The sequence below is a fragment of the Rhopalosiphum maidis genome, chromosome 3 (genome assembly GCF_003676215.2).
Source record: "Rhopalosiphum maidis isolate BTI-1 chromosome 3, ASM367621v3, whole genome shotgun sequence".
Classification (NCBI taxonomy): Eukaryota; Metazoa; Arthropoda; class Insecta; order Hemiptera; family Aphididae; genus Rhopalosiphum; species Rhopalosiphum maidis.
In genome coordinates, this window is record NC_040879.1 from 68300917 (window position 1) to 68314184 (window position 13268).

The 13268-nt window shown below is 28.9% G+C and overlaps 1 protein-coding gene across 1 annotated transcript; it reads right to left on the minus strand.

The window, feature by feature from the left end:
* Window positions 1-306: 306 nt before the first annotated feature.
* Window positions 307-903, minus strand: LOC113558074 (cytoplasmic polyadenylation element-binding protein 2-like). The gene has a single exon (XM_026963591.1). It carries the CDS (start codon window positions 901-903, stop codon window positions 307-309), a length of 597 nt encoding a protein of 198 aa, XP_026819392.1.
* Between the last annotated feature and the right edge of the window lie 12365 nt (window positions 904-13268).

The following is a 13268-nucleotide window of genomic DNA, read 5'->3' on the forward strand; positions in this document are numbered from 1 at the left end:
CGTACGAATAAAAATACTTAATTTTGAGACGTTTTCATTTCGTGTACAAGCTTATTATTGTTATAATTATCTGTACTGACTCTACAGCGATAATCTGTTGTCTATATATCGTTGTAAAAGCCGCACAAATCGGTGTCGGCACACTACTTCTATACTGTAGTATCTATTCGACAAACAAACGCGATTACAATATAATTAAAGTTTCAGAAGCAGAAAGCGATCGATTCGATGGGACGGTGACACGATGGTACGTTTTATAATTATAATAAAACAACAATATTGTGGGTTGCGGTGTACCGTACGGAATTAATGTTTTGTTAATTCACTTTGACGTCTTTGCACACAGATGTCTGCGGTCGTTCGCTTTTTCACGCGGTGGACGCGGCACGGTCGGAACAACTTTCTGAGTGCGGGACGATCGTCGTATTGATCTGCGGCCCACTTTCGCATTCGACGGGCGTTAAAGGGTCGGTAACGCGCGTTTCGTTCGGCCGGGCGCCCGCTAACGGTACCGCCGCCGCCGCCACCACCACCACCACCACCACCACCACCCACACCAGTACCAACACCACCGCCGGCCACGCCGTCTACAACACCGCTGGTGCTGCCGTCCACCGCCCGATGTGAGGACCGCGACTCGGCGCGGCTTCTGTCGCGGTGGCCGTTGTCCGGGGGGATCACGGGTGGCCGCGGCGGGCACGGCCGGCTGGGATGGCAGGTGGGCGCCGGGTACGTTAAACACGGCGTCCGGTCGGCCACGCACTTCAGTCGCTCGCACTCGTGCTGCATCCCGTCGTTCCTGGTACACTTGCAGCCGACGATCAGTCGGCTGCTGCGGAATTCAAACCGGTCAAACTCGGCGGTCGGCCGATTTTCGTCACACGCCGTTTTGGTTTTCGACATGATTTTGTTCACGCTCTACCGCCGTTTACGGTATGACAATGACGTTCCGATCGTATATGATGTATATCTTTCGACTAGAAAAACATTTTCAAAACAGAATCAGAAACAATAACAATATCGTTATCGGATATTAATATTATAATTTATTGTAATGTATGTATGTATATAATATGTGCATGCTATATAGAGCTAGGAGACCCATAGTGGTCATGGAATTAATTTGGTGGCTCGAATCGGGTCTAAATAACGTTCAAAAGTTCAAAGAGACTGCGGAAATAAGAATATATTGTTTTTCATAAATTTATATTTAGAAAAAAAAAATACAAACATTATAAACACGCCATTTAAAATTTTTATTTCTTACGTCAATATTAATGATTTGGGCTGGGTCTTTTATTTTTAAAACGCTTTAAAATTCAACTCAAATAGTGATTCGTATGTGAGGGTTAAATACAAGCCGTTGCCAGACCAAATTTTCAGGTGGGGCGAAGCAAATTTTCTTTTTTGTGGGGGCATTATATGTAAAAACAATATCAAATAAAATACTTTTAGGAGAGGCAACAACTGGGTTTAATACTTAAATATTTGTCAGACGAATTCGGTCTTTTTAACGATATTTTTGCGTATATAAGTTTTTTTTTTTTATAAGAAATTTAATGTTTTATGGTATTTTCACGATTTATTTTAAAGTGAACGCGAATTGTAACACAAATTTATTTGTTCTAATAAAAAATAGCATATTAGCATAGTTAAAATATATAGTAATCAGATCGTGTTGATCGTATAATAGATATGCAATGATTGTCGGTCACCTTTTTCATATCTGTAAATAATTAGGAAGAGGCGATAACAATACTTCTTTTAATATTATATTACAGTGGTTTTCAATCTGTGCGTCGTCGGTTATTATCAAGGGAACCGGGTACGCAATAGTAACTAAAAACGTTTCCTATTACTATATTATGTTTTTTATTATTATCATTATTCGTATGGGAGCCATACAAATTGACTTCAAAATCAAAAGGAATCGTGAACCCAATAAGGTTACTGTTTATATTATATTAATTGTTGTATACAACACGTTTCAATTATATCATTGCATTAAGTTGTAAGAAATACATTATAAACACATTTTTATGATGTATATATTTTAAAATTTACAAGGCATATTTTGTATATATTTTTTTAGGGCATTTCTTAAGGCGCTTTAATTCCACCCTGTTGTGATCGTAATCGATAGTAATAATAATATTTCAGTTTACAAAATATTTCATAACTTTGTGGTAGTATAGGTACACGTACGCAACATAAAGCTGCGGTCAGTCAATATTTATATGATTATAATATCCACGAAAAGTTGGACCGCACTGAATGTTTCAATATCGATCTCAAAATATTAAGTGACGTCACTAGTACTTATATATATATATATATATGACGCAGGCGGCAGGTTTTAAACATGCTTACACTTTTGCTTTTTTTAATAATAAATGTTATGGTGGTGCTTTAGATATTATTATTTTCATATATTGTCTATAAAAACGTTATGAATTATACATTTTTTTATTTGTATTTAGATCAAAATATTATTTTAATACTATACTTTTAAAATAACTTCTTGCACGCAATAAATAATATTTTAAGCAAACCAAAGTCATTTCGTACATGTTGGATTACAACTGAGGTGGAAATCATGATAGTATTACTTCCATCAGTATCGAAATACATTTATCTTAACTAGGTAGGTAGCGATTTTTTAAACAGTTCAAAAAATGTGCTAAAAAAAAACAACCAGTCGAAACTTGAAAAAACCTAGTGCACATTTATATCAATCCAGTAGGCAGTAGGTATAATATTATTAAGTCCGGATTTATGGTTGTCCTAATGGGTTAGGTACCCTATATAGTTATCATATACAGTATACACCATTATGAACCAACTCTTCCATGTAGCTGTATAATAAGTAGGTATACACTGTGTAAGTAACATTATGTTTTTTATTTCTTATAACAAATCACTAGTAAATATTTTATCTACAAAATATGGTGTTATCTATACAACTAGCTGTAAACAAACTGTTTTATTCTTTTACTTTGAACTTATTGTACTCGTCTAATATCCATAAAGCAATGAGATAATAGAAACCGAAATAATAATATAACAGCTCAGAGTTGACATTATTTGTTTGTATTTTTTTTTTTATTTCCGACAAGTCGGGAACAATAATATAATATAAAGCTGCGTGTTTTAACATTGTTGTTAAACCATCGTTAGGTATATAATGCTCGTTACTAATAATAAATACAGCAAGTAAATCATTTTGTATTTGTTCAGCTACTGCCTATTAACAGATATATATGCGCAGAGGGAAACTATAGGACTACTTAAAACTCCTTGCCCCGAAATGTTTTCCAGTACACGTGCCTAAGCCGTAATAATATATACAATAGGTAATATAGGAATATATACAATATTATAATCAATACAGAAATCGTGCATATTTATCTCATTTTTGATCAGTAATCGTTTTAAACATTGACAAAATTACTATAAATACAACTAAGAATAAAAATATAATATATACTATTATATTACAAATATATAGGCATTTTAAGAATTACATTTTATTTTTATTTTCAATTCTTAGATAGGTACTTGAATATTATAACATTTTAAAAATATACCTTCAAATTATAGGTAATTAAAAACAAATGTTTATAGATGATGTTTGATACTTTGATTTACAATATTATTCTTTCTCTTTATATGACTTTTTGTTTATTATTATATGAGAGTTATACTTTTCTTAATATAAATCTTGTTGTTTTATATTCATTTGATAGATTTGGTTTTAATTTATAAACTATTAATGTTTTAAAGACAGATGTTCTAATCGATTTTAATTTATTACTGTAATTTTTAGTGGAAAAAATAAACTATTCAAATATTTTTGATTATCAAAAATATAATTTTAATGCGCACATTGAACTTTTAATAAATAAGAACTAATCGAGTTCAAACTAATTGATTAGTTATCTCTATTTAATATATACGCACATCATATCAAATATATTATTCCTATTCGTTGGACAAAAAAATGAGTCATTATTCATACTCGTTAATATATATTTACTATAGATTTGTATTCGGTTTAAAGACAAATAGTGGCAACTTTGAATTATCTATTTTATTTATACCCGATGGTAAGAAAAAGAGTCTGGGGGGGGGGAAGTCACGGAAAAAAAGTGTTAAGGAAAAAGTCTCCGGGGAGAAAAGTACAAATTAGAATATTTTAAATAAAACTTATATAATCATTCTGTATGGTATTTTATGACATACACTTTTATAATCACTCTGTATAATATGTTAGTTTGTTTTAAAAAACCAAAAATAAAATGATATAATCTACTATTCACTTAATATTATACATTTATAGACTTATAGTTTATACCTAATATACGTTAGGTTGCTGTAGAAAACCGTAGATAAAATTATGATTAAGTTAATAAAAACGATAATTTTTGGTTTTTAGATTTTACCAACGAGATCGGCCGTAAATTATACACACATATATACATATATAGATTATAGGCGGTTAGAGCTTGATATAATAAAGTAAAATACGGTGATCTCTTGAATAGTATAATATTAATATGGTGTAGTGCAGTAGGTCGGTATAATAGGTGTGAGTGTGTGATAGACGAAGACAGCGTACGTCAAACTGTATTAAACAGATTTTATTTTTTTGAAAATGGAAATTTTAAAATCTAATAAAAGAAATATGAAAATTGCGTATGAAGGTATTTTATACACAAATATTATTATTTCTTAATTATTGATATTATTATAACTGTACTAGTTTTGGGGAAAATAAAATAGAGCTTGAAAAATTTTTAAAAGCTATAACTCAAAATATTAAGTTAAAGCTTAAAGTTTTATTTAAAATATTCCAATTTGTACTTCCCCCCCCCCGAACCTTTTTTTCTGTTTCTCTTTCTAACAAACCTATATAATTTTTTTAATTCGTTTCAAAAATGGGTAATTTTATTGTATGTACTTTTGGATAATCGCAATAAATTAATTCTAAACATGTAATAAAGTTATATAGTTTATTAAATTAAAGGTAAATAAATGATAAATTTTATTACAAAGGAAAATTATCACTTGAACTTATAAAAAGTTTTTAAATTATCAAAATTATCAAAAAAATTAGGGAAAATTAGGTACCTACAACACTGTGTATACCTAACGTAACACAACTAAAATAATTATTGTCTAACATCTAAAGGCCGTATCTGAATTATAATATAATTTTCTAAGGAACTAAATTGTATACCTAATACGCGTGACTATAGAATTTACTAACTACGCATCAGCTATCAAGATAAATATACGATAGTCTCCTTTATAAACTTTAGACTTTAGAGTTCCACAGCGGCTTTTTATGTCCCATCGTACTACACTAATTACTTTACAGATGAACATTTGAGACGTATAACGTCTAATGTCAATACGAACCCTATACTTTTCTCTTTTAACCACTTCATTTTCATTGGTCAGAACTTTCTTTTCTTTTTCATTTGTATTTTGTTTCTTTTGTTGATGTATAATATACCGTCCTTTTTATTTTGTTTACCCATTTTTATTTGTTGATTGTACAAAAATGCTTAGCTCGTATATTTTCATAGTAAAAAATTAAATAATATAGTAAACGATTTAAAACTATGTATTAATACAATATTTATTATAAATGAAAGAAAAATACTATAATATTTATATGTTTTGTAATATATGGTTATTATGATTTTACTCTATAATATTTAAAAAACATTAATAACTATTTTATGTGGCAAAGTTTTATATAATATGTTGTGCGTGAATTCGGGGGAGAAAAAATATTGCACTAACATCTTTTTGTGATTTGATATAAATCAAACTTATTTCTGTCACGGTAAGTACTATAAACCTAGGTAGGTACTACTATATACTCATGATTTACAGTAGTTACAGTCTGTATGCATATAATAAAAGGCCTTAGTCATTACTGTAAAAGCGTAGTTAACCAACTATTCGATTTTCGATTTTAATAAAATACACTTTATTTTTGTAAAATGTATTTACGCTTTTGGGTTCTGTTTGGGTCATGTTTTGCTGCTTGTGGGCTACAGCCGAAATCACTGCATGCATCACTACGGCTTCGACGCAGTCTAATCGTATAAATGTATATTTTTTTAGTATTTTATTAATGACAATTTAATACGCTTTACAATTTGAGTTCCTTTTATATATAATTTATTTTTTTTGGTGGCAATATTTTAAATTTTATTCAAAAATTTTGAAATCTTATGAAAATGGTTTAAAATAATAATCTTGATTTATTTATTTTTAGTGCAACAATAATAAATTGTTATAAATTTGACATTAATATTATCAAATAGAGATATAGTCTAATATATATATATTTTTTTCACCTATCTTTTTTGGTCTCCAATAGCAATTAATATAATACGAGTATAATATGATTTTATATTAACATGCGCTGTCCAATATCCACCACCACTAGCCAAATATTGAGTAGGTACCTAAAACACACACACACACACACACATACACACAAACATCTATACACACTCGCCCCAAATCCAACACAATTATTCACACTCGACACACTAATACGTGTACACTGTACACAGTCGAACACACGCACGTATGTATACATACAAATACACACACAATACACATACCGTACTTCGTACAATAACTGAATAATCACATTATACACTATACTCGTGTATTAATATGTATAATGTTTGTGGTTTATATATTCTATGTTATTTTAAATATTGATATTGTGTCATTGAAACAATTTGATGCTTCTATAATGTATTGAATATATTATGAAAAATTGAAAAATTCATTAGAATGGTATTTGAATTATTTGATTATCTCGTCTAGTTTCATAAAAATGTAACGAATTATTAATTTTTAGAAAAATATAATATGATTTATATGATATTACAATTTACAATGATTTATTGATCTGTTCACATTAAAAAAAAAGTATGTTTATTTATTTGAATTTTAGACATTTTTAATTAAAATAATAATTAAAGTTATAACAGAATGGTCAGAATTTAACTAAAAAGTAAATTAGCGTGTTAGCGATCTGTTGAATCAAAAAAGTTTGATACTTGACTTTAAACATGGGTGTTAGAATTAAATTTAATGAATTTTATTTATAGTTTATAAGAATTATATTCATATACCTAAATAATTAGATAATTACAATGTTTAATTAAAAATAGTAACACAAAATTATCAATGTATCTATTTATCTCTATATAAAAATAAATCCCTCTTTCCCTTGGTAAACGGCTAGACCGATTTCGCCAATTTTTTTTTTATTTTGTTTTATTTGTTATTGTCATGAGAAAGTTGTTATCGAAGAAATAATTAAGAAAGTTGCGCGAAAAAATAGTTATTAATTAAAATAAACGTGTAAATTGTATATTGTATACCTATAAATATACTAATATACATATTGTACAGCCCGGGGGCCCACGGGTTCCCAGTTACCTGTAACCTGTCCTTTTACCCGTCAAATCACGTTTTTGATCGGCATGTAGATACGAATTGTTCGGAGAAGTAAAATTCTACTATCTATCTATATCTATCTATATTCTATATAATATATAAAAATGAATCCAAACGACATATGCCATTCGACTTTAAAACGTTTGCAATTATTTCCAGTGCGGCTAGCATTTGCAATGTCGAATGTCGATAAATAAATCGCAAGGACAGTCGCTAAGTGTTTGTGGCATCACTTTTGAAAATTCGTGTTTTTCAAATGGACAGTCGTATGTTATCCGTTCTTGTGTCTAAATATCAACAAAACTATTCATATACGCAATACGCCCCAGAAAACAAAACTAAAAATGTTGTGTACCTATATCATAAAACATTAGAATAATAAACATTATTTTTTTTGGAATAATGATTTTTTTTTTTTATTATTATTATTATACCAATTCGAAATCAATATTCATAGTTAAGACAGGACAACGTCTATCGGATCAGCTAGTACATTATCTATAGTTTAAGCAAAACAATTTTTATCTTTATGTTAATGAACAATATTTATTAATGTCAAATGACAAATCTTCGCTGACAATAAAGACATTGTTATAATGTTTTTATCAAACCATGAATCATCCTATTAAACTTCAAGTGTATAGAAATTGTTTTGACTATCTAACACGATATCAATGTTTGGAACGAGTTTGAATTTTATAAACGATATATCGACTATTAAAATATATTATTATAATGTTATATTTTACATTAATCGTGTTAATTATATTATAATATAATATGATATATTGTTCACATGACCTTTATAATTTAATATTATGAATCATGATATTATATTCTTACGTCCGCAACAATATTTATTAAAAACATTTTGTCCACCATAATATCAAATAGAATGAACTATGAACCCTGACACCCAGTTTCAATACAGTCTATTATAATACGGCTACACACTACATGCAACGTCCCAAAAAGTTACCCATGTTAAGCAAGCTACAATAAATTCAGTTTATAAGACGATAATTGGCCAAGTATATATATAGATACCGTATGATCCTCAATATCACCGCAGACAAACAATATGTTTTAATTTGTTTTTTTTTCAGTAATTAGTAAAAAGTAAATGCCATTTTCGAAAAATTTCTTAAAAAATTCAAAAATTTCAAAAAAATTTTTGTAGGAAATTTTTTTGCCATCGATACTTACTATGGATAATATGAGACTTTTGGGACATCATATGGTATTATTGGTATTGCACAGTGTACAATGAAACTTTCATATAATGAGGTCTCAACAGCAAGCCCGGATTAAGAATCGATTACGCCTCAGGAGACCATTAACTTAAAAAAAATTGTATCAATACATTCACTAAATTTTAAAGACTGTATATTATTGTATAATTTGTACAATACAAAATATATATATATAAGGCTATATAAATTAATAATTTTGTAATACTTTATTATACCTAAACATATTATACATATACATATATATATATAACGCCGTATTTGTTATTAAAAATTTAACTTTTTTCTTTGCTTTTTCTTTTGTAAATTGTTGTATAGTTTCATTGAAATAAATGAATTGAAAAATATCATTTTCTATATACAATATCATTAATGATGTTAAATTGTCTTGAGTCTAGATTGTTCTATATTTATTTTTAATTCTTGTTAACTTGGAAAATGCTCTTTCGGCCGAACAATTGGCCACTGAGATAATTAAATATAATCTAAGAGCAATTAAAATATTTGGGAAAACTTTATGCAATGATTTTTTGTAAAATCATTGTGTTATTATACATAGGCACCGCATATCATGCGAATAGATCAAGAATAATTAATATCAATTATTACTACGTATATACGCTATCAAATATTAGAATATCAATTTAATATTTATTATCATTTAGTAATTTTTCGTGATAAAAAATAAGGACATTTTATTTTATAATTATTAATTACCTAATAAACCCACTAAATTTTTTTTTAAACTATTATAAATGCATTAAAAAAAACATATTTTGGAGAAAAAGATGGCTCCTCAAAATCAATGGGTCCCGCGACCGCGCCCCCCTTGGCTCCCCTTAATTTGGGCTTACTCAACGGCAACAAAAAATTATTATAGAAAAATTCGTTAGTTAGAATTACATAAATTTAGTTCTATTTTGAATATGGTTTTCAAAGATATTCGTTAATCAGTACATTTTATTGAATGAACGTTTATTGCTAATATTATATTTATACAGGTAACAATTTTCCACGTCAATTTTGAAAATAAACGTATATTGTAGCCAACCAGAGAAAAAAATTGTTAATTGCGCCCAAAACTTTGCTGTCATGTAGATACAAGTACAGGTATAAATTAATACATAGTGAATTTCATTTAGATGTGAATTTTTTATTTTATTATAACCATCACTTTATTATCCTTCAAAAATTGATTTCAATTTTCGTTAAAATGAAAAATTTAATAAAAATGAGCCTTAGATATCTTCCAATATGCGGTCTATTTCTGTTTTGTGTACTACCTACCTATAATTGGGTATCCCGCATCATTATTATTTATTAGTTTATTACCTACTAATGTAATATAATATGTTTTAACTTAATTTTTTATTATGATATTTATTTTATCATGTAAAATTTAACAACATGTTAGTCGGTTTAGTATCGTTTGTGGTGAAACAACTTTATTTTTCAAATTTGAATTAAAAAAATCCAAAAAGTTTTAACTGATTAAACTTATTGTCAATTGTTAAGATGAAAAAGTACGTCGGAACGGCTGGTGGCTGCGTTTTTATAGTTGGAGTCGTTTACCGTCGCTGTTCGGTGTTTATAATGTCAATGTTATAGCGAATGCGTGAAGCCTAATATTTTTATTTATACCACACTTGCTTATCCGTGCTGGTCTCCGTACGGGGCACTACAATAGTTTATTTTTTAATTAATTTTAATTTTAATATTATTACGGTAGACCACGTTCATTCTGGTAGACCGCATATTGGGAGATATTTTTTTGTAAGGATAATTAAATATTGAGTAAATAATAATATAATAAAAGCTTAAGTTATTTTAGTAAATCACTATAATAGTAATATGATATAATTATCGCATATGTTATAATGATCCCTGATAATATAATTATTTTTATAAAATACTTGTCTACACCAACCTATACTATTTATTATTTTTTATGTAGATTTCAAATTTCAATTCAAACAAGCACCTTGCTTTTACGCCTATAATTGTACCACAGTATTTAAAATATATCAATGAATTCAAAGTCACTTAAATCAGGCGCAGATCCAAAGGAGAGGGATGGGCAAGGACAAGGGGCGATAGCCCCCCCCCTTCCCGTAAATATATTCTGGATCCGCACCTTACTTAAATACTAGGATTAAAAATTAATAGTTACTATATCTATTTTAAATCAAAAAAATACTGGATTACGAAACATTCGATTGTAGTGTATTAAAATTCGATAACCGTAGGCATATTAAAATACTACTATAGATGAAATTAATATTTATTTTCAATTTTAACCGGATGTATATCATATTTTCAAGACTATTTAATTAAAATTATTATATTTATATAATTATTAGTTTTATTTTTTTAATTATAACAATAATATTTTTTACTCTCTTTAATTCAAGTTTTAGTTAATAAAAAATAGATATAATTTTTTCAATTTTAATCAGTATTTACTATTTTGTATATTAATACTAACTGAATATATTATAGTAGGTATATAGGTGTAAGTGTAAAGAGTGTAACTATTATGAAGGTCTCTATGTAGTATATATAATTGATATTTCAACTTTTTCAAAAATATTTTGCATGGCAGTATTATCACTATTATATAGCAATAAGAAATCTAAATTATGAATATTATGGTTAATAGGTAGTTTATACATAGTTTTATTTATTAAATTATTATATCGACGACAGTTGTAGTTGATATTCAAGGAACAGAGATCTAGGGCATTATGGTGAAGGTTTCCTTGAATCTGTGACCATCGTAATGAATTCCCATATTCTACATGCCTCCGCGGCGTACAAATACAATACAAATACACAATGGTACTGCTACGGCGGCAGTAAATAATAAATATTTTATCAGGCGACATTTTATCGACACAGTGGTAATACTGCAGTACCGAGTGTACATTGTATGCAGACCGTAACTCGATAATTTCGAAATTATGTTGTGCTTAATTATTCAATAAAGATTTCCTACAAATTGCTATTTAACTAGATTTTTATTGTCGATCTTCGGTAGAAAAACCAACTGATGTAACCCTCATTTTTTTCAAAAGTTAATCGAATATTATTCTTAATCTCGACACATAAATACGTATTCTGGCCAAGTGTTGTAACTCACAAACGAGTAACTCTTGGTACAAAATTGTATTTTTCTTCGACTCAAATGACGTACCTAGCCCTCATACCCTTATAAACAAAATAATAACATCACTAGAATTGTGGCCACCACTGTTCTAAATTCGTTTATGTCGTTTATATGTTGTATTTAAAAAAAAAAAGAAATGAAAATAGTAAATACTATTCCGTGTTTTCAGAAACAAATTTACGTGATAAAATTGTTTATACAGCGCTATCTATTAGATTTACGGAAAAAGACTACCTCAAACACAATAAAAGTAAAATAAAGTCCCAATGGTTAGACAGCGCTGTAGTACATATTTCATTTTAGAGTGTTTTGATAGAGTTTAATAATATTATCATGATTATTATCAAGGCACTCTATTTCATTTTTTCCGCGATCAAATGGATAAAAGATAAAGCACAGAATTGTAAGAGAAATGGTTAAAACCGAGTACTCGTTTTATTGTACTTCAAAATTATTTGGTGGTGTGTACTAAATAGTATTGGCAAATAAATATCGACATGCGTAATAATGTATTAAAGACAAAACCTTCAAGTCTTGTACGAAATTATTCAGCCTTAGACCCGCTGAATTTGTATTATGGGGATTAATTCGTTCGTTTTTCTACCAAGACGGACCTGGCTTATGCCGACTGCAACGTCTATTCTAGTTATTGAATAGAATTTCGACTTATTTTATGGGATTTATTTATTTACTCGAAAACGACTTAAGTTTTTTGAAATTGAACTCTCGCGTAAGTCGTTTACGTGTAGGCGCCTACTTCAATTTCATGACGAATCTAAGTATGTTTCCAGAACTCTTACCGGATAAATCAGTTAGTTAAAATACGACCGTCAAAAGATTAGTGGGTACTTAAGAAATAAGAACAAAAACAAACAAAATACGTAATTAATATTCGTATAAACCTACGTGTATAATGCGTGTGCGTGCATGTGTGAGATTGCTAACGATTGCCACTAATCATCAGTTATCTACTATACCCCTACGCACACTTTTACACGATCCACGCACAAACACATAAAATATTACCGAAGTCTTAAATATTTTGGCTGCACATTAGTGTCGCGGTCACGGATGACTTTTGAGATAAGCACATGTACCTAATAGTTGCGGTCACGGCAATGTCTAAACTTTTGCGATGATATAAAATGAGTTAAAATGTGTAAAATTAAAATCACAATATATTAGTAGTTATTATAATTAATATAATTATAACGAGTACCTAAAAACTTTAATTTGAAATCTGAAGCCCACAGATTTTAAATAGTCCAAGCTGCAATTTTTTTTTTTATGTACAAGTTCCATACTTTTATATTGGAATCGACCTCAGAGCTACATCGAATACTATTTTTTATAAG

What these genes read in the sequence shown, in the direction of transcription:
- LOC113558074 (XM_026963591.1), bottom strand. Translation starts at nt 903, where the DNA reads ATGTCGAAAACCAAAACGGCGTGTGACGAAAATCGGCCGACCGCCGAG.